This window comes from Botrytis fragariae (genome assembly GCF_013461495.1).
Source record: "Botrytis fragariae strain BVB16 chromosome Unknown tig00000045, whole genome shotgun sequence".
Lineage (NCBI taxonomy): Eukaryota > Fungi > Ascomycota > Leotiomycetes > Helotiales > Sclerotiniaceae > Botrytis > Botrytis fragariae.
In genome coordinates, this window is record NW_023500991.1 from 2,122,718 (window position 1) to 2,143,511 (window position 20,794).

Sequence of the window (20,794 nt, forward strand, 5' to 3'; positions counted from 1 at the left end):
TATCAATTGGAACAATGAAATTATGCTTCATATCGAGTGGCAAATAAGTAGAAGACAGCCCTCGTGCAGCTAGAAAGTATACACCTCCGCCGCTAAGAAAACCAAGTTAGCCCTCTTGTAGTTTACCATCTTGTGGTAGGTGCATCTAGCTTCGGAGTTGCATACTGTCTGGCAGCACGAGTAGTGTTCATTAGGTAAGATTATGAGAGCTGAGGGGAGCGGTGGAGTGGAAAGAAAATTTCCCGAGGGGTCAAGTAGATTAATTGCCGGGGGAACTAATAGCGGAAAGGCGACTTGCACGTTCCCCACGGGCCCCTCCGTATAGAAACTCGCGGGGTTGAAAAAAAAGACCGTAGAATCAATTTGCCCGTCAATCTTGGCAATGATACCTAGATAGATATGTTTGGAAAAGATTCGCAATGGTTAAATACAAATAAAATCATTACGAAGTACAATAGGGAGCCAAGGATTGAGTATCGCAGTATTCTAGGGATTGAATGACCGCATGTAAACGTAAAATGGGATTCTTATCGACGTTTATCATCTTATCGAGCCGCGTATCAATGTTGGTTGACCGAACCCAGTTTCCGCTCCAGTTTCGTTAATATATCGACCACTATCGGCCAATCGACTAGCCGTATTTACTGCAGTAATCATCCAACCCTTGTCTTGTGCAGATATTCCTAATAAGGAAATGATGGGTTCGGGGTCTCCGCCCTAGGTCTAAATCTAAAGGTTGTGATTCGATTAAATCTACAAACGGCCAAGATACAGGCACTACCTTGAATGCGAGGATGCTCCTGCCATTCTGCTAGAGATCAAGTATTTTTCTTACCTATAGAGGTAGAGGTTTCCCTTAGAACGAATATAATATCTACTTCCTTCTCTCTCTCTCTCTCTCTCTCTCTCTCTCTCTCCCTCTCTCCCTCTCTCTCCCTCTCTCTTGTCTTTACACCCATTAGTTCTGTTCTTTATTGAGATAAATTTTGAAGGGCTACTATTCATCATGGAAGAGAAGTCTAGCCACAGTCCCGTGACTAGTTATCCTAAAGACTCTACGGGCTATGACGAAAAAGGTCTTCCAACCTACAATGGCGACGATAGTCAAACAGAAGGAATTGTCTCCGAAAATGTCGACGGCCTCAAGAGACAGCTCACGGGAAGACAAATTCAAATGATAACTATTGGTGGTTCAATTGGTACAGCTTTATTCGTATCCATTGGATCGGGGCTTACACAAGGTGGACCGGGATCTCTACTCATTGCTTTCATCTTATACAGTTGTTTCCTTGGATTGGTTAATAATTGTATGGCTGAGATGTCAGTCTTCATGCCGGTTAGTGGGAGTTTTGTAAGGATGGGTAGTAAATGGGTTGATGAAGCATTTGGGTTTATGCTGGGGTGGAATTTCTTCCTTTATGGTTAGTAGTGTTTGTTCGTGTGAGAGAATTCGCCAAGTATGTGGATAAGTGCTAATGAAGATCTGAATCTAGAGGCTATAATGGTTCCATGGGAGATTAGTGCGTTGAATTTGGTGTTGACCTTTTGGAGGTGTGTATCTTCAGCTGCTGTCTTCAACTGACATCACACTTGAACAGTTCTAACGCATCATTATAGTGATAATATACCCTTAGCAGCAGTCTGCGCTGGATGTATCTTTCTCTATGGGTAAGTTTTCATCTCTATCCGTAGATATCATTTCTGACTAGATTAGTGTCATCAATCTCTTTGCTGTAAAATGGTACGGAGAGAGTGAGTTTTGGCTCTCTGGTGGTAAGGTAGTGTTGATCGCTATGATATTTTGCTTCACATTTATCACAATGGTCGGAGGAAATCCAAAACATGATGCATATGGATTCCGTTATTGGAAAGAACCTGTAAGATTCTCGCACATTTTAAGTTTTCCTTCATACTAATCAATGATCTGTAGGGTGCATTTGCCGAATACGTCACTACGGGATCTTTGGGTAAATTTGAAGGATTTCTTGCCGCATTATGGAAAGCCGCATTCACTATTGTTGGGCCTGGTACGTTAAATCATGCCGGAATTGTACTCAAAGTCTATAAACATGTAAACCTAACAATTTTCTAGAATACATTGCTATGATGTCGGGCGAAGCCTCGCATCCCCGCAAAAACCTCAAGCGAGCTTTCAAAACGATCTACTGGAGATTTGGAGTCTTCTTTATTGGAGGTGCTCTAGCATGCGGAATAGTCATCCCATACAACGATGAGAAACTAATTGCTATCCTTTCGAATGGCGGCTCTGAGACTGGAACCGCAGCTTCAAGTCCCTACGTTATTGCTATGCAAAATTTGGGAATCGGTGTACTTCCGCATATCACAAATGCATTACTTGTGACGAGTATCTTTTCCGCTGGTAATTCCTATGTGTACGTTGTCCTCCTATCTTATGCAGTAACATACTAGAAGATACTGACAGCACCAAAGTTACTGCGCATGTCGTACATTGTACAGTCTCTCGCTCGACGGGCACGCCCCACGCTTCCTCCGCAAATGCACCAAGTCCGGCGTCCCCATCTACTGCTTCTGCGTCACCATGATCTTTCCCTTCCTAAGTTTCCTTAGCGTGGGCAGCAGTTCGGCTCAAGTCATCACATGGCTCGCAAATCTTACCGAAGCCTCGCAAATCATAGATTATATCTGCATGTGTATTATCTACATATTCTTCTATCGAGCATTGAAGGCGCAGGGTGTTGATAGAAGTGCTCTGCCTTATGTAGGATGGTATCAACCTTACTGCGCCTGGGTGGGACTTGCAGCAATGACTTTCACAGTGGCGTGCTATGGATATACCACATTTTTGCCCGGATGTAAGTTCTTTCTGCGCCCTCTCCTCCATGATGATTATTCCACAAAAAAACTAACCGAGAATAGGGTGGAATACGGGAACATTCTTCTCTTACTATACCATGGTCTTTGTCTGTCCATTACTTTATGGGGGGTGGAAAATCTTCAAGAAGACCAAAGTTGTAAAGCCAGAAGAGGCGGATCTTATATGGGAAAGACCAATTATCGACGCGTACGAAGCAACAGTGGTTGAAAAACATATGTCGTTCTGGGAGGAAGTGAAAATCATGACGGGATTCGGGAAGAAGGAAGTGCATGTTGAATAATGAATGATTGATAGGGAGGATAGAGAGTACGGATCATCACATTAGTAAAAGAGTACTGCAAGTGGAATCTCATACCTTTTCATGATATTCCTAGGAAACTAATATTTCGCGAATACCTTTGGTGAATAATAAATGCTCGAGAATACTCTGCCCAAATCAGGGCAATTGACGCCTTGGGCTGGATTGGGAAGTCTAGGTACTATCGAGACTGCCTTAACCACAGTGAGCTCAATAAGAAGTCATGTCTCTTTCACTGATTACCCCCCTCCAATTCAAACCCATCAATTCTGAGTTTCAAGTGGCTTATTTTGCCTACCGTTGACTGCTTCTCGGCCAATAAGTGATGGATTCTTTGAGCCAGCGATTGATTTTCGTCTGGCGTGCCAGGGTCGGTATTGTCATTAAGCTTGGGTAGTGCACCTTTTGGTTTGTGTGATGGGTCATTGAGGAGGTTGGAAGGGGTTTCGTCTTTCTGTGGGGCGGATGCGGACTAGAATGAATGTCAATTATCGCCAATGGGACTTTCGGATTTGAAACAAATGAAACTAGAGATGATTCTGAGAATGATCTCATTTGGAGATCGTAAAGTACCTTTGCATCGTTAGAAGATGACATGGTTTGATATTGCTGGCTGCTCTTTTAGTCAATTACTTTTGCTTTGATTGTGGAGATTGGTGATCATCTTAAAAAAATAACGAATGAAAACCTAAAGCTGTTTGGGACTTCATACTACCTTGCCTGCAGTGATAGAAGCTTTGTGAAGCATATTTGAGCATAGTGATGGCATCATCTAGCATTTCGTGATGATTCTATCATTTCAATACTCGCTAGAAGATACTGAGAGGTTATAGGGAAAGAAGAAGAAGAATGCAAACTTGACACAAAGAGAAACTGATCATTGGAAGACGTCACAAGCTGCTCAGCAAACCAAGGCATTCAATCTTAGTTGTCCTAATGCAAACCTTGAGAAATATTTGGCAAATAACAATACTCAATGTTATTATAAGTACACCAAGCCTTACCCAACTCTTAGCTTCCAATACCAGGCATTTTCCAAAAATGGCAACGCAACCACACGACTTAACCGTCGTGGTAGCCCTGTTCAGTGCCATTGAGGAGCGCAATGCGCTTATCGAAACAGTCAAGAGTAAAGATGCAATGTTGGAAGCATGCCAGGCACAGATATCGCAATGTATGGAAGAGAAAGTATTGTGTGAAAGGGCTCAGAAGAAGTTGGCAAAGTATTAAGAGTTGCTAAGGGATAATGGATTAGAGGGGGAGGGAGGAAGTGGTTACCAAGCTGGAGTATCTGAGTGAAATGGTAGAAATTTTTAAAATTAGGGAAGAAGAAGCAGAGAAGTCGGGAAAGGAAATTGAGGATAGTTGATGACTCCTAGGTGATGTTGAGAGGTGGTTACTTAGTATTCTCCAACGCAAGAAGTGATAAAAAGGAGGAAGGATGAGAGGATTTGTAGGAATGATTATACTACCACGGTCTTGAGCTTAGTCTTTGAATTGACAGCTGCAATGCTTGTGAGATTGACTTTCACTGTAGTGGTTGAGGATATTGGTTCACGAAAAGCACCAATGAGTCAATGAAGATTTCGACTTTTTAGAATTGGTAAATTGGTTTGTGAAAGAATAGTAACACTTCTCGACCGGAAATTCTACTTGGATATTCAGTTTGGTACCATTACCTTTAACTTCTGTTTCCCGTCCTATCTACATATGTCTGGACGACAGATGATACCTACTCGATCAAGGAACTAAATATTCAAGCTGTGACTCAAGCAGTTCAAGCTTCAAATCTACTTTACCGGTAGCTCAAGAAACCGAACATAACGCGCTTATATCAAAATCCTGGAAATCCCATGCACTGTTGAAATCGGTACTGACTGCCGACCAAAAGCACGCAGTTGGTACTAAACAAAAGCATCTTACCCATCGAAGAATGAACTCCTATCATACAAATAAACTTCGAATACCCATTTTGACTGCGCAAATACCGCATGTAATTGCAACCTCAGTCATAACCTGACCCATTTGCATGCGCTTCCATAATATAAAAGGAACTTTGAAGGTTGTTGAGCAAAGGAACCAAATCCGCAAGGCATCGCTTAAAAGTGAGGTGTAGATCGGGAAAGAGAAGAAATTCGCGAGTATGAAAAAAAGTTCGCAGGTATTCAATTATTGGATGGCAAGGAAGTTCCACAGGAAGACTAATGAGAGGATAAATAGATGAGACAAATGATGCTTGGCGTTTCAATCACACCCTTCTAATGCCATGAGCATGACTTCCTTCGATACAAATCTTCTTTGCGCTCCAGTATCCCTTGCTGATATCGTTAGTTTGTTGAGGAATGCTTGAAACAAAAAGCGTTGGCTCTGATATCGAATATGCATAGACGCTTTTTTATCTTTGCCACCTGACGAGTTCATTATATTGTGCCGTGGCTCGTTGAAAGGCATCGATTCAATATGCGCTGTAGTTTGATATAAGAGGTCGTCAATTGTTGCTATCTTTTGTAGTATTGAAACTCACGAGATAGTACCGGAGTTTGTGGCCTGCCTGGAATCAATGAATGATATACCAGTACGATACAATAGACCATGAACTTCATGATAATATACCCTGCCAGAATTCGCGCAGTGGTATATCGCACAATGACAAAGCGATGAACTCACAACCCTAAGGCAATCCAACATTCATCCTCCCAAGCATCCACCTATTCACTGCTCTCGCTTCCGCTATATATATTTTGAAAAGCTTCTTTCCAGCACATTAGGCGTATGCATGGGAATTGCAAAGTGGTGTGGTGCAGTGGTTTGATTCCACTCTTGACGATTCAACATCGTGCAACGCAGTCACACAGAAGGTCCCCGCAGACAAATACCAGAAGAACTAATTACACTTCCAATGAGAATTCCGCTCTAGGAGGAGGGACAAAACCCTACGGCTTGTTACCGTACCTGGTGCTCACACTGGGACCCTTTGTTTTGCTATTTTTGATGTCGGATTGGTGGAGTTTTTGGGGGAGGATAGAGTGGGTCTGTGTAAGTTGAGGTGGTGAATTGAGTTTGTTTGATTGGATGCGAGTTGTGGTGTCGTTGTCGTCGTCTCGCTTCGCGGTTTTTGTCGCGCTTCAAATTTTGCCGCGTTTAAGCTTCTTTACTTTACCATAGGCTGGAGATCTTTGATTCTGAAAAAGAAAGTTTTTGATGGTACGTAGAGCTTTCAAAAAATCCCAAAAATTGTGTTTGGTTGTTAAGTGTCATGGAGTGAATGAAGCGACCAAAAATAAGACTGCTTTGATTTGGCATCACATATTTTGCGGTAACAGCTAAGACTGAAAGTATCGCGTGGATTGACGTCTTTTCCTTTTATTTTCATGAAATTCACCCATGCACATTTGTTTCTAGGTATGTCAATCAGATAGCTCTCATTAATTCGTGAATATCTCCTCCTTCCCGATGTCCTCGCTTCACACCATGATATGCCCCACTTCTTCAGGTTGTCTTCTCCAAGATTGCATAAGACGAAATTTGACGAGAGCCTTGAGATTCGAGCCAATCTTCTGTGTGGTTGTTCGCAATGGACTTTGTTGATGCTAGACGTGGGCGATGGATGAAAGAAAGATTTATATGTCCAAACGTGATAGGTATGGCCACGTTCACACTGCTCAAATATACGTACAGTGTACCTCATCCTTCAATTTCCATTTCCAAATCCTCATCTTCCTCACTCCAGCACTCTAGTTCCATTCCATACGTTTCTTCAACTTCGTCATCGTCATCTTCATCATCTTCATCATCTTCATCTTCATCTTCATCATCTTCATCATCTTCATCCTCGTCATCCTCGACATCCTCGTCACCTTCGTCATCTTCATCATCACTTTCCTCTTCCCCCGCCACAAACCACCAATTCCTACCCTCATAATAATCCGCATTCCCATTCTCTCGCACCTGCAATCTCAACATCCTCTTCAACTCATCTTCCTTCCTCCACAACTCACCCTCATACAGCATCAAATTCTTCTTATAATCCTGATGTAACCACACTACTTTTCGCAACACAACTACTTTCCTCAATCTTTCCCTTCTATCTCTCCCCTCTCCTCCTCCCACACCCAATCTCATCAATGCGACCTGGAGTTCCCGAGAGGACTTTTTCTTGTCTTTCGTGACTTGTCTCGTGTTGTCTTGGGTGTATTTTAACATGCCGCAGATCTCTCTATAATGTATTTCTTGAGGATTCAAAGGGATATCGAGAATTTGGGGAGTAGCATCGTTGAAAGGTGAGTTGGGATTCGGCCGGGTGTCGTTGTATGATGGGTACCAGGTTTGGGCGGGGTGGAATGTCATTTTGGAAGGGAAGTTTGGAGTTGAGATGTGATGGATGAAAGATTGCGGGAAGTGATCAAGATGTAGTGAATATTGAGAAATATTTTGATGAGCGAATAATGGAGGTTGATGTTGAGCCTTCGAGATTTTCACTGATTCTGTTTCAGACTTCGGAATTGGCAGTACACGCAATCTTCCAGCAACTTCCAGACAAACTTGTGGGATAGGATGAAGACTAGAATGGACTTTTAATCTGAAAGATCTGCGGGATTGCCATGGAAGGTACAATGTGGTTTCTATTGTGATTTGGAATCAAATTTCGAGTTCATTCTACTTCAAGAAAGAGACGATTCAATCTAGGTCATTGGCCCAAGTTATACGTGGCAATACACGCCTGAATATTTTTTTGGTTTCCATATCTAGTCGAAATTCTAAGTGTTGAATCTATCTTCACACCTGATACTCGGCTTTTCATCATATCGCTTCATGCCTCCCAGCAGACCTCGAGATTTTCTTCCCCAAGCCTTGGTATCCCTCACATCTATGAACGGTGCTTGCGCTCTTCATCAGCATTCTTAAAATTCTCAGTACTCGGCCCAATCAAGCAATGCATCTCCATCGCCAGAATCAACGCGCGTGACTGTTGTATGTTTTTTCTGACGGAGAGGTAATTGCTTGCGCTTTGCCGGTTCCATAGCCGACGGGTCATCAGAGTCAGAGTCAACATAGGCTCGCACATGCCTCTTTACAAACTGTGATTTCTCGCGCTTCGCCGCCCTTTGCTCCGCACTTTCCTTCTCAACTTCCTTTGATTCGCAGTGAGTCTTGGGGAAACCATTCTCTGCTTCTTCAAGGGCCCTGTCAAGCTTGTCTAGCCAATAGTAAACCGACTGAATTGAAAGAGGCTCCCATGCCCATCCTTGCCTCGTTGATTTATCGAATTTTTGGCCTCCATGATCCCTCGACTCTTCTTTCTTCCTCATCTCCCTATACTTTTCCCAGTTCTTTTTCTTCTCATTAATTCGCCCCACTACAATTTTACCCCAGTCCTGCCATTCTTCAAGGGTATGCTTCTTGTTAACAAAGTTCTTTACCTCATCTACATGTTGCCTTTCTTTCATGATTTCGGCAACAAGGACTGAGATCAGTACATCAGTCGACACTTTGGTTTCTGAAATCGGCGTGATCCTGTGCCACTCATCACTAGGCGGACTACATGCTTGAAGCGTTTCGTGTTCATCATTGCCAACCGCGCGATGAAGATCTGCATGTATGTCCTGAATTTCTTGTTCGATGGTAGCAGGATTGATCTGGCGATGTGAATTTTCATATCGATCACTTTCTCGGCTCTCGCTGAGTTTCCGTCTCTCATTCTGTCTCCCCCTTTTTTCACGTTCTCTCTTGCGTTCTATCCACTTCCTCACAGCCTCTTTGTGTTTCCGTCTTGAGTCGCGAGACTTATCAGTTACTCGAGGTCGATGCGGAAGTGTGAAGTATAGTGGCATGATTCGCGCCTGTTCTACAAGATCATGCCGCCTGGGACTTTTAAGTATAGCAGGTCTATGAACAAGTGACTTGGTACGATTTTTCTGTACAACTTGTGGAGAAGTCTCCTCGACGACAGGGACACCAGACACGGCAGGTCTGAGAACCAGCGGCCTATTATAACTATTTTGTAAAAACCGTGAAGAACTTTCTTCAGCCTCCAGGACACAAGATATAGCCGGTCTGATAACAAGTGGCCTAGTATAACTATCCCCCACAAACCGTGAAGAAGTCTTTTCGACAGCCGGGACACCAGACATAGCGGGTCTATGCACCAGCTCTTTAGGCCATTCAAACCACGCAGGAAGCTGAACTCCATCCCCGGTGGAAGATACTGATTCGTCCTAGCCACGTTAAAATTTTCCTCTCAGTGAATCAACGAGACAAAGATTATGAAGGAAATAATGAAATACATACATTTCCGTGCACACAATCGACCACCTCTTCAGCATCCGGAACACCAGACACAGCAGGTCTAAGAACCAACGGTTCGGAATGAGAGAGCCATGTGGACTGTTGAGAGGGCCATTCGACACTGGGGAAATAAGTTTCATCCTAATAAATTCGTTAGATATAGTCGAGACAAAAGATTATGAATGAAATACACACATTTTCCTCAATCCCATCCATCATCTCTTCATCTTCCGAGAAACTCATATCAAATCTTACAAATCTCAATGGTTTATTTTGCCAAACACAATTTCCATCAAAAAGAGAGGTAAATAATACAAAAGCCTAAATGAAATAGCCCAGGAATCAAATAGCCATCTTGATAAACAAGACTGCCAACATGAAACTCAGAGGGAAAACACAACTGCTTCTCTCAGAGACAAACTCATTCCCGAATATTCTATTCCATCCACAATCTAGAGAAATCGATGATGTTTCGTGTCATATCTGATTCTATGTGAACATGACAGACACAACTGCAATTAAACGAATAAGTTACAAGTTACAACAAATATGGAAGCGATAAAACAGGCGAGGAAAGTAGCCACGGTATTTGAATTCTAAACCTCTAATTTACACCATGTGAATCGTACCCCTCAAACATCCTCTCCACAAGATTCCATACCGTATAATCTATCCATCTAAACCTATACATATCGACCGACTCATCTTCTCATATTCTCTAGATCAACTCCGCTTCTCGAAATCCATCAGCAACTCATCACTCAAAAGCTATTCCCCATTTTCCATTTCTCCGCCTCCGCAAGCCTTATTCCTCTCCCTCTTACCTCTCCCCATCGAAAAAATCCAATAGAGTCATAGACGACATTACTCCCCCGAACTAACTCTCACTCTCCCTACTTCTAGCTTCTCCACCCATCAACAAAAATCCAAAATGCGATGCGCATCTTCAATATTAGTTAGTGATAGACATGAGCAAATTTCACAAAAGTATCTAAGAGTACCAATTACATCTCGAGGAGACAACGTAACCACCACCTCTACTACCTCCCCATCGTATTTTAATTATCGTACCATGCTGCATATAACAACAAACCTATTCCACCCATCCCAACCCGATGGCAGCAATGCGAGCTTCATCTTCTGGACCACAGAGAGCGAATATACACACCGTGATTTCCCCGCTGCAGGTATCACATTTACCACGTTCCACTTCCACTTCAAAGCGCAGCTGCTTTCGCCCAAGAGAGAACAAGAATGAACAAGAATCCCTCTGTGAACATGGAGAAGTAATTCGAGAGCCAGAATGTGAGGAACAGCTTATCTATCTCCAAACAAGCAATTCATAACGACGGAGACGGAAATTCCACACCCCAAGTATCAATCTGCACGATGAGAAATCCAAGCTCATGGCGCGTGACAGCTCCCCTGAGGCCACGATGTCATGTTACAGACGACGTTCGTTTTCCCTCTACCCTCTATAGCGAATGGAAGAAAGAAAGCTAGATATACGGATGGCTAGTGCGTTATACTTCCGTATGCAGATGTGGTATCTTCGTTTGTGGAAACCATGAAGGATGGGGTTCAGCGATGCGATGTGAAGATATTGCTGAAGAGGGTTTTGGCATTAAGATATCAAGTACTTAAAATTATTCAGGAGATAGAATGGCTGAAACGAGGAGGAACAATGGAAAGAGCGAAAGTTCATCCCATCGGAAGAAAATGCTAGCCTCCTCTCAATGATTCGATGCGAAATCAGAAGTCGGAAAGAAAGAGTTTATACATCCTACACCCCAGACTTCATAATCATACATACATACACGTATATATATCCATCCATCCATCCATCCACCCAAAAGCAACTCTCAGAATTCACAAACACCACAGCTAAAATAAAACTCCACTACCCAATACAGAAAGTAGAGTCCCCACGATTCGACATTAAGTATAGAACCATACCGCGCTGACTATATTTTAAGATCGAGAATTCCTCAAATTCCTTCTCTATTATCCGATTCGTTGATTTCCGTATTCATCTCGAGTAATAGCTCCATGAACTCCCACCTTCACGATATGATGTCTCCGTCGACTGCTATCCATCTCGCCTTCTTCCTTGTGATGCGTATCGATAGGTGAGATATACAACCCCCAGCACAGCACAACACAAGAAGAAAAACCACACACACACACACACACACACACACACACACACATGTTTAAAACTACAGTCTACCGACCGCCACACCCCCATCAAATACCGAAACCTACAAATCAAATCTCCGCCCTGCATTACAATACAATACAATACCTGTAAATAACGACAACAAACAAACAAACAAACAAACATACACACACCACATCCCCATCGTAACGAACGAGATACCGCCACACTCCGAGAACCCGGGATTGCTGTAATCCAAACGCATTTAAGTTTATCATTCACACAGCCTCATCAACATATCAAACAAAACACCGCCGCAACAATCAACTCCTCACAACCCTAGCTTCCTGGAATCTACCCGCGCATCCATTTAAGTTTGTGACTCCACCACGAGACAGACAAAAACATGATAACATAAACAAACGAGCGTCCAAGATGGGAATGTCGAACCAGATCGATACATACCTACTGGAATGTGGACTGTTATCGGATACTCGCGCGACCCGAGATTAAGCATCTTTCCATGATCAGGGGTGTGCATTTTCCACAACTACAAGAGTACCTTCTTTTGTTGCGATAAAGATAGAGTGTGTATGTACCTAACACAATTAAGTTTTGTAGAAGGATGAAGAGAATATGCAGTCGAATAATCACACTTTCCATTTCACATTTCTTCGAATTCAATTCAGTTCCATTCAATGCAGCGCAAAAGCAAGAAAATATTTCCTGCTCTAATCAGAGAAGTATAGAGTATCAACAGCAACGAATACCTAATGTGAAGAACTATCGCTGATAAGACTAAAAATTAAAAATAGAAAATAGACAAATCGAAAAGGAATGATACACATGAGAGTCAGATACAAGGTTTAGCTAAGCCATTAGACTTCGCTTCGTTCAAATCTAAATCTAAATCTGAAACTTATCTTTTGGATTTTAGTTCTTTTCTATTTTTGACTTTTGGTAGAATAAGTTCCTCTTTATTAAGTATTTGCTTTCGTTGAAGTTGCATCGAAGAGATAACGTAGCTCCTCTACAAGAGTAATATGTGTAATCTATAAGACAAAACGTTCTCGCACGTTTCTTACTCTCTTAAGAATGATAGTAAAGTATCAGTCGGTGTATCATGTAGATAGCAAAAGACTAATCACTCAATTTCGGATGAAATTGGCGATGATGGCTCTATATCTAGACCGAGTTTTTGTCATACACTTCACTAGCAGTATGAGCCCTGCAGCTGAACAAACATACCTCAGGTGAAAATTCGTGATGTATAACCAAGATGAGTATAAATCCAGTGACGCTTGAATGACTATTTGAACACCACTAGATTCCCCCAAGCTAAGTAAGACAAATTATGATGACATAAAGTAGGTTTCGGCAAGGTGCGTACCGAATGGACCACTGTTGATAGCAGCAAGCTTATTGTAGCGTCATGTATTCCAGAGTAAGTTCGCTGGAGTATTTCCGCTGGGCTATTCCCACGAGAGACCTTATTACAACAGCTAGTGGCAAGTCGAAGAAAAACAGTGCACTTGCGTATCCTTATCTTAGCTGTTGACGAGAAGAATTTATGATGAAGCTTTCGGGAGGTGGAAGAGAACCTCAAGAGTGCCGCATCGTTTAGGAAGGAAAGTGAACACGTGAGCGGGCCGATCGGATATGCACAACCTCCAGCTATTGGGCCGTCATATCCGATGTTTGAAATATTTGAATTCTTTTTATTTTTTTTGAAGCCCAAACAATGAAGCGACTCATTAATTAAGTTGAGGCTGAATCTGTTCCTTACATCAAACTTATCGACGACTATGACTTCATAGGTAATTATTGCTTGTTTCGAAGCATGATCCTGTAGATACCTCGCAAGTGTACTACTCTGTTGTAGTAGCATAAACTTTATACAGACAATGCAAGGATGAATAGGCAGAACGAATAGGATGGATAGGTAGAACCAGTAGGATAAATAAAGGTGCCGAATGGCAATGCGGTACCTTGATTTAGTCAGGGGTAAAGTATGCCAAGGAGCGGCGGTGGAAACAGTTTGTTCACGGCATAAAGGAGATGGATGGCTCAGCCCGTATCTCTATTAGGTCGATTCTATCGTATCGTTTTGCGCCGGTTTTCTTTTAAAACCAGAGCCAGTGATTGATCATTAGAGTAATGCGCGGTCTTAGAGGTTGAGATTTATTATGAATGAATGAGATGAAGGAAATGATATATGAGGATACGACTCATACGAGCGATTGAGATTGGGTTGTTGCCGATCTGATTTTGAATTGATTTGGTCTGGATGTTCTTAACTTCTTGGGGTTTGTGGTGAGATATATTTAGAGTTACTGCATTCGTATCTGTTTAGCTGGCCCACGTTGGATCATCAGGCGGGTGAAGACAGTTGAAAGTTGTGATGGCAACGTGGAAATATCCTGACTTCGTGTACTTCAATGGCTGAGTAACCTTAAAGCAAGGAACAACGAGGGTTGAATCGAATGGTAGTCATGCTTCTCCACAAGTATGATTCTACCGTGTGAGCATTACCTGGTATCCATCCTAGTATCCATGATTGATAAAGTGTAACTGGAGAATCCTGCTGTAGGACATCTGTGGCAGTTGAAGCTGGATCATCTGGATTCTGACTGTGGCACGAAAAAGGATGAATATCGGAATTCACGAGGGCATCTTCCTCGTCAGCCTTTCAACAATTCTACCTACCACGCATTCCCAAGCTGTCACCACTGGACCCCAAATTTCTCGCTGCCATGTGGTCCATGATAGAAACAGCATGATCATGGATTTATCATGGATTCATCATGCTGTTACCCCACTATGAAAACAAACCATTACCATGCTGTTGTGAGATTAAAATTTGAGACTCGTCATGAACCACGACTGAAATCAATAACTCCAAAATCCCCAGATCATAGATCACGACATGGGAAAATTATCTATCGTGATTGTTATCTTGACCCATCAAGCGTGAATAGGAGACTTGTCAAAATCATGAGGTCCCTCTCCAGCCCAGCCAGCCGTTTAGAACCTTAGATAGGATGTTGAAACGATACCCCTGAGTTTGTGAACGGTCTCGATTCCACCACCTCCTAGGGAATCCAGCATTCGAAAACGTACCTTGGGACGAAACGATAGAATCTCGCATGGATGAAGATGAACGACAAGCTGAACCTACTGTGTCCCTCCCTCGCTCACACGCTCAGCGGTAAAACTTGATCAAATTCTCGCTCGCACTCCCTGAAGTGCCTCCCTGATACCTATTGAGGAATTGGCCTTGGGTAAGATGAAACTAGGGCACGGGACTCTGTTCTAACTTCTAGGGTTGGACAATATCCCGAGACCGAATATTGAAAGATCTCCGACCATCTTCTCCAAGCTTTTCCAGGTCTCTAGGGCTCTACTCCAGAAATGGGAAGAATCAGTGGAGTTGTTGGAGATATTTTATTGCTGGAGGTTATTTGGTTACGTGCTCTTCATCTAACATCCAGTGGCGTAGCCGAAATTAGAGGTTTGGAAGCACAGACCGGATGTAGAAATGTTTCCTTCTGGTTCAATGAAGTGGAGATGTTTCGGTGTAAAGGCACGGAATTCTCTTGGAAGATGGGATTTTATTTATTGCAGTGAGTATGGGATGATACTTGGTAGTGGTAGGGTGAGTTGTACGTTGTAAGGATGGAAATGGGTGTTGTTAATGGGTGTTGTTAATGGGCGTTGTTAATGGGCGTTGTTAATGGGATGAAGGGCAAATGGATTGTTTGATTTATGGAGAGATGAATTGGGGAATTGGAAAATTGGAGAATGGATGGTCCGATGGCAAGGTCTGACAAAGAATGTATACATCCGTAGGATCAGTAGCTAAGTACGGGTAATATAGATGATAGATGGACGATAGATAATACTGTAGATATAATTTGACATCCGATTTTATTATTCATCCCAAGGATGTATCTTAGTCATAGAGGGATCTGAGCTATTCAACGGCAACGACAATTGACACTTCACTTCAGTTATTAGTAGCTACTTTGTGCCTATCACACCTCCCGTGTTATCTGTATTAATCAAGATTCCAAATATCAAGCTTAAAAGCTTGAAGAATGGAAATATATTATCATAGCCACGAATATAGAATGGTTAGACGGGGTTTTAAAATTTGTCAGAGGATATCATTGATTCTTTTGGTACACCTTATTTCACCTGACTCCTAATTGAAAGACCTTTTTGGGGGGTGGTGTGGTGTACAGTAAGTATACTATAATAATAAGTATACCTATGTATAGTAATACGTCGTGTGTACAGTAAGCATACCACCTACCTACAGTAATAGGTAGTCGTAGTAGTAGTAGTAGTACTATGTGCAGTCACTTGAAAGTCAGTATACCTCCCTAGGTACTGTACCCATCTTCTATCTTAACTTCCCCCCACCAATATTCGCTGCTTCTTCACTCAAATCTCCATCCGAGTCCATCGACACTGTCCAGACTCTAGACAACAGTCAACAGTCAACAGTCAACAGTCAGACAACAAGACCATCTCTCCCATCTCCCATCTCTATCCCTACTTCCACCCCATCAATATCTCTTGCCCGTCCAGCCAAGCCTCTAAATTCATCATCTATAGGAAAAAAAAATAAAGAATCTTAAGATTTGACCTCCATCGGCACGATCGATGACCCTATCACAGACGGTAATCAAAGTATAAAAAGTATTTGGGAGGAAGCGCAATACGAAAGAGCCAAAATTATCAATTATCACCTGGGCAGACCCAATATCTTCCATTGCCCCCCATGCTGCAAATCCCGAAATCAAAATGAATCTCAATGTTTTGGAGTTCATCTCTTATATTATATGTTACCATAGATGGTTAGACCCAGCGCTAGCACCGACAAGGTGACAGGGGCAGCAGGGATAACAATCGGCCCAAGCTAGGATATTTCCCTTAGCGTCTTCTATTCTCAACCTTTTCATTGGTTCATTTAATTGTTTGGTACCTGGATCTAATTTCAATGCTTGGCTCTGAGTGGTCTGGTACCCTTGTTCACCCCTTCTTGCTTTCGTCCCCTTGGCCACCCACGTCCATCTCCTGGTCCTCCTCTGTTTTCTTATACTCCGTGCTATTCTGCGATTGCCTTGGAACAGACTTCTCATCTTATTCGTGATACTTCTCCCTTTAACACCTCACTCCTTCAGACCTCATCAACCCTCTTTTTCCCCTCTCAAAGCATTCCCTCCCAACTGAGAGTTGTTATCATACAAAAAAATAATAATCAACAACTCTCTACCACATTCATTTGGAACAGCGACTTTTATCTCAACCAAAAAACTTCTCTCTTCCTGCAAAATTCAATTAACAAATCGATTCGAAATACTCAACCTCAATTATCCTTTTCAATCCCTTCCACTCCCCCAAGCGACGCTTCTTTACATCAACACTTAATTTGTTCATCTCTCCCCCTTACAAATTATTCTCCATCCCCTAGCAACAGACCTTTCATTTAGAGTGAATCTTTCAAATTAAGTCAGAAAGACCCATAGCCAAGGTATGTACTGCGAGTTCTCGTGTTTTTATTTATTCACCGTCCCGCCATTCTCCATTTAAATCTCATTTCCCTGTCTACTCGCTCGTCTATTGCCATTGCCATTACTGTTCAACTTCGTCTCGCCTTTCAATTTAGAATAGTCAATTCGTCGCGTCTGAGTTCGGAATGCTAACATCTTCTCTTCTACTTTGAAGTCAACCTCACTCGTTTACTCCGTCCAATTCAGTCGATATATCAAGAGCCTTGGAACTTCCGAACCAAGAAACCTTTCGTCTATCCATATCGCAAGAGTTCACTTCTTCACAATGAAGTTCACCCCAGTTTCTGTTGCGCTTCTCAGCGTTGCCGGTGTTGCAATTGCGCAACCACACAACCATCAACACCGTCACCCAGCTAGAGCAAACAAGGTCGCACGCGATAACACTGTCGTCTCTGTGACAGAGGTTATGCCAGGTCCAGTCGAGACGGTCTACATGCTCAATGGAAAAGATATCTCCTTGGCCGAAGTTCAAGACGGATTGAAATCTGGAAAATACATTTTAGTTGGAGATGCTGTCGAAGATGCCCCTTCTGCTACTAACTGGTACACTGGATCCCCATCGGTTGCGTCCACATCAGCTGCTGCTTCAACCACTCCAGCAGCTACTTCCGCCAGTTCGATCATCAAGGCTGCCGCGGAGTTCATTGAGGTTTCCTCATCTTCCTCTTCTACCAAGGCCGCATACACCTCGAAATCAAGCGCTGCATCATCCACTTCAGAATCAAGCTCTATCGCCTCTGTGACCTCTACCAGTGCTGCTGCTGCCTCTTCCTCGGCCAGTAGCTACAGTTCTTCTGACAGCTCCACTTCCTCTAGCAGTTCCGGCAGCTGGGACGACTTTCCAAGTGGCACAATCCCTTGTTCCACTTTCCCATCCAAGTATGGCCCAGTTGCTGTCGATTACCTTGGGTTAGATGGATGGATCGGTATCCAAAGCACCCCTGGTTACACCACCTCTGCTTCCTCGATTGTTACTATTAACACGCTTACCAGCGGTGGATGTGTGAAGGGCGCTTTCTGCTCGTATGCCTGCCCAGCGGGATACCAGAAATCTCAATGGCCTACCGCACAAGGAAGTACTGGTGAATCCATCGGTGGTCTTTACTGCAACTCCAACGGCATGCTCGAGTTGTCCCGAACTACCACCAAGCAACTTTGCATTGCTGGATCTGGATCCGTCAAGGTTGAGAACAAGCTCGACAGCGTTGTTGCTGTTTGCCGTACTGATTACCCTGGTCTCGAAGCTGAGACCGTTCCATTGGCAACCTCCCCTGGCCAAACCTATGACTTGACTTGCCCAGATGCCAGTAGCTACTACTCATGGGAAGGACTTCCAACTTCCGCACAATACTACATTAACCCACAAGGAGCTTCTACCTCTGAAGCTTGTGTTTGGGGTACTTCGGGTGGAAACCTTGGTAACTGGGCTCCTGTCAATGCCGGTGTTGGAAGAGATGCCTCTGGTACCACTTGGTTGTCAATCATCCCCAACACCCCAACCAACACATACGGCACCTTGAACTTCACCATCACCATCGAAGGTGATGTCTCCGGAAAATGTTCGTACTCATCTGGAACATACTACAACAATGGTGTTGAGTCCTCAACAGGTTGCACCGTAAGTTCATTGATCTATTTGTAAGGTGTGGGGTCATAAACTAACAAATTCTTTAGGTCTCTATTCTCTCGGGCGGAACCGCTACATACGTCTTCTCATCATAGGCGGTTGAGTTTCTCAATTTTCCCTTTACAAAATTTCCGGTGCACATATTGTTGTTTTCTTTCCGCGCGCATATCCACAATTGCGGCTTATGATCGTTGTAGTCACTTTTTCTTTTCTTTACACGCCCTCAAGTCATTCTAAGTCTCGGATGTTCGAACTCACGCTCGACTTGCAATGTTCACACAAATTTGTCAATAAGATACCCCCTCCATCCGATCTTTGAATGTACTTCGTGTGGTAACTTTTCCTTTGTAATAAATGTCGCTAATGTTTTTACATTATTGGAGTGGAAGATATCTGGCCGTTGGAATACCACGTTCCAGATGGTTGTTGTAAGCATGGATGGATTTCTTGAGGGGGTTGGGGTTGTTGGTAGAAAAAAAAGTTGTGTTCTCAGCAGATGAATGTTCATATGACGAATGGGAAAGCCCTCTTTCCTTGAAGCAATCACCTTGGTTAACTCTTCTATGTATCCGTTACGCATTTTGAAGGAGACGTGCTCCTGGTACAGAGTGCCCCTCTATCCCTACGGCCTTTTTATCAATTTGCCGCAGGCACTCTTGCATATGTTTTCATACTGGCTACAAATGTTTGGACGGAGCGTGCATACGAAACAGAAATTACCACCATATCTCTCTTCAAGGAGATGTGGTAGAGAGCTATAACACCTGTTTCATGTGGATGTGAATGGAAAATTTGACGGCAGAGGCTGCAGAATATGGTACATGTATCAACATAAAGTAGTCTAGTCGGCACAACACAGACAGGGAAAGGGAGATCAGTTGCACTCTACTTATTCTACCTTTTCAAGAAAGATGTTGAGAAATTTTTGAGAACAGAAAAATTATTTTAAAAAAAACAAGTAAATAGAACATTCAGATGAAGTGTGTGGCCTTTTTCGTGTATACAGATTGAAATCTCTTTTGGTTTCTTACAAATTTCTTCACTTTTCTTTCCAGATGATGTTCATACATGACTATCTTTCTGAACCTGTGAGTGTGAATATAAACGTGAATGATGGTCTTATCTTCGATCGATGTCGTTAACCTGTAGATTATTGTTGATGTTTGGATCAGCAATGCCGGTAGATGCATTGAGCCCTGCCAGCCCTGCCGTTACTGATCGATCAAATGCCTGAGATTCCCCTTTTTTCGATACCTAACTACCTAGTAGGTACTTCTTTTGACATATGATTCAGCCATCTGGTAGTAGTTTTATGAAATCCCTTCTATGATATTATAGGTGGAAGAATGGTTTCTCTGTTGAACAAAATGCTATAACATCTTCGTCCATTTGATTACCTAAGTACCAAAATACTGTGGCAGCAGCTTTGGCTCTTTGTAAGGAGATTTATTACTGCTGGGGAGTTGAAGGTTAACCTTATGCTTAATTATCACCCTATAGCAAAGACTACAGCAAAGAAACCCGGGACCCCACACCACCGACTTCTAGGCTAGATTCCTTTTAAATGTTCTCCGCCCTCGGCATAAAACTAGTTATTTAAAAGCTGCAAGAGCTGAAAGAGCTCTTAGCATTTGTTCCAGAGACTTTCGTTTCTGCTTGGTTTTCGATCTTTGCTTTGGATTAATGGTGGTTACATAGATAGGTTTATCATCGAGATTAAAAGAGGAGAGTGAGAGGGAAGCACGCAATTCGCCGAGAGATATACGTGCGCTGAGATTCTTTTGTTCCAAGGTTTCGTCTCCGAGTTTGGCTGCAAGACGCAGTGCGAGAGGTAGGGAAGAGGCGGCTTTGCTTTGTACCAGGTTGCATCGATTGATCAATTGATTGGACAATCGCACTCGGGTTGCACGATAGCGATTGCGGTAATTGGTTGATCAAGAAGCTGCGGCTAGATCTATCTGCGAGCGGAGAAATTGCGCGGTGGGATAGT

The 20,794-nt window shown here is 42.9% G+C and overlaps 6 protein-coding genes across 6 annotated transcripts; 3 read left to right on the forward strand and 3 right to left on the reverse strand.

Annotated features, from left to right (window-relative positions):
• Positions 1-1,006: 1,006 nt before the first annotated feature.
• On the forward strand, positions 1,007-3,137 carry Bfra_003846 (putative general amino acid permease agp2 protein; the record flags this gene model as incomplete). Its single annotated transcript, XM_037334251.1, has 8 exons — positions 1,007-1,421; positions 1,494-1,551; positions 1,618-1,668; positions 1,715-1,877; positions 1,931-2,027; positions 2,093-2,393; positions 2,452-2,834; positions 2,899-3,137. 8 exons carry the CDS (start codon positions 1,007-1,009, stop codon positions 3,135-3,137), a joined length of 1,707 nt encoding a protein of 568 aa, XP_037194338.1.
• Positions 3,138-3,387: 250 nt separating this feature from the next.
• Bfra_003847 (uncharacterized protein) lies at positions 3,388-3,752 on the reverse strand (the record flags this gene model as incomplete). The annotated part of the gene is made up of 2 exons (XM_037334252.1): positions 3,388-3,627; positions 3,729-3,752. 2 exons carry the CDS (start codon positions 3,750-3,752, stop codon positions 3,388-3,390), a joined length of 264 nt encoding a protein of 87 aa, XP_037194339.1.
• A 444-nt stretch (positions 3,753-4,196) lies between these two features.
• On the forward strand, positions 4,197-4,524 carry Bfra_003848 (uncharacterized protein; the record flags this gene model as incomplete). The annotated part of the gene is made up of 2 exons (XM_037334253.1): positions 4,197-4,378; positions 4,413-4,524. 2 exons carry the CDS (start codon positions 4,197-4,199, stop codon positions 4,522-4,524), a joined length of 294 nt encoding a protein of 97 aa, XP_037194340.1.
• Positions 4,525-6,839: 2,315 nt separating this feature from the next.
• Positions 6,840-7,502, reverse strand: Bfra_003849 (uncharacterized protein; the record flags this gene model as incomplete). Its single annotated transcript, XM_037334254.1, has 1 exon — positions 6,840-7,502. The coding sequence occupies one exon, from the start codon at positions 7,500-7,502 to the stop codon at positions 6,840-6,842; it is 663 nt and encodes a 220-aa protein (XP_037194341.1).
• Positions 7,503-8,065: 563 nt separating this feature from the next.
• Bfra_003850 (uncharacterized protein) lies at positions 8,066-9,683 on the reverse strand (the record flags this gene model as incomplete). Its single annotated transcript, XM_037334255.1, has 3 exons — positions 8,066-9,370; positions 9,444-9,581; positions 9,636-9,683. The coding sequence occupies 3 exons, from the start codon at positions 9,681-9,683 to the stop codon at positions 8,066-8,068; spliced, it is 1,491 nt and encodes a 496-aa protein (XP_037194342.1).
• A 7,759-nt stretch (positions 9,684-17,442) lies between these two features.
• Bfra_003851 (putative sun domain-containing protein) lies at positions 17,443-18,899 on the forward strand (the record flags this gene model as incomplete). The annotated part of the gene is made up of 2 exons (XM_037334256.1): positions 17,443-18,795; positions 18,852-18,899. The coding sequence occupies 2 exons, from the start codon at positions 17,443-17,445 to the stop codon at positions 18,897-18,899; spliced, it is 1,401 nt and encodes a 466-aa protein (XP_037194343.1).
• Between the last annotated feature and the right edge of the window lie 1,895 nt (positions 18,900-20,794).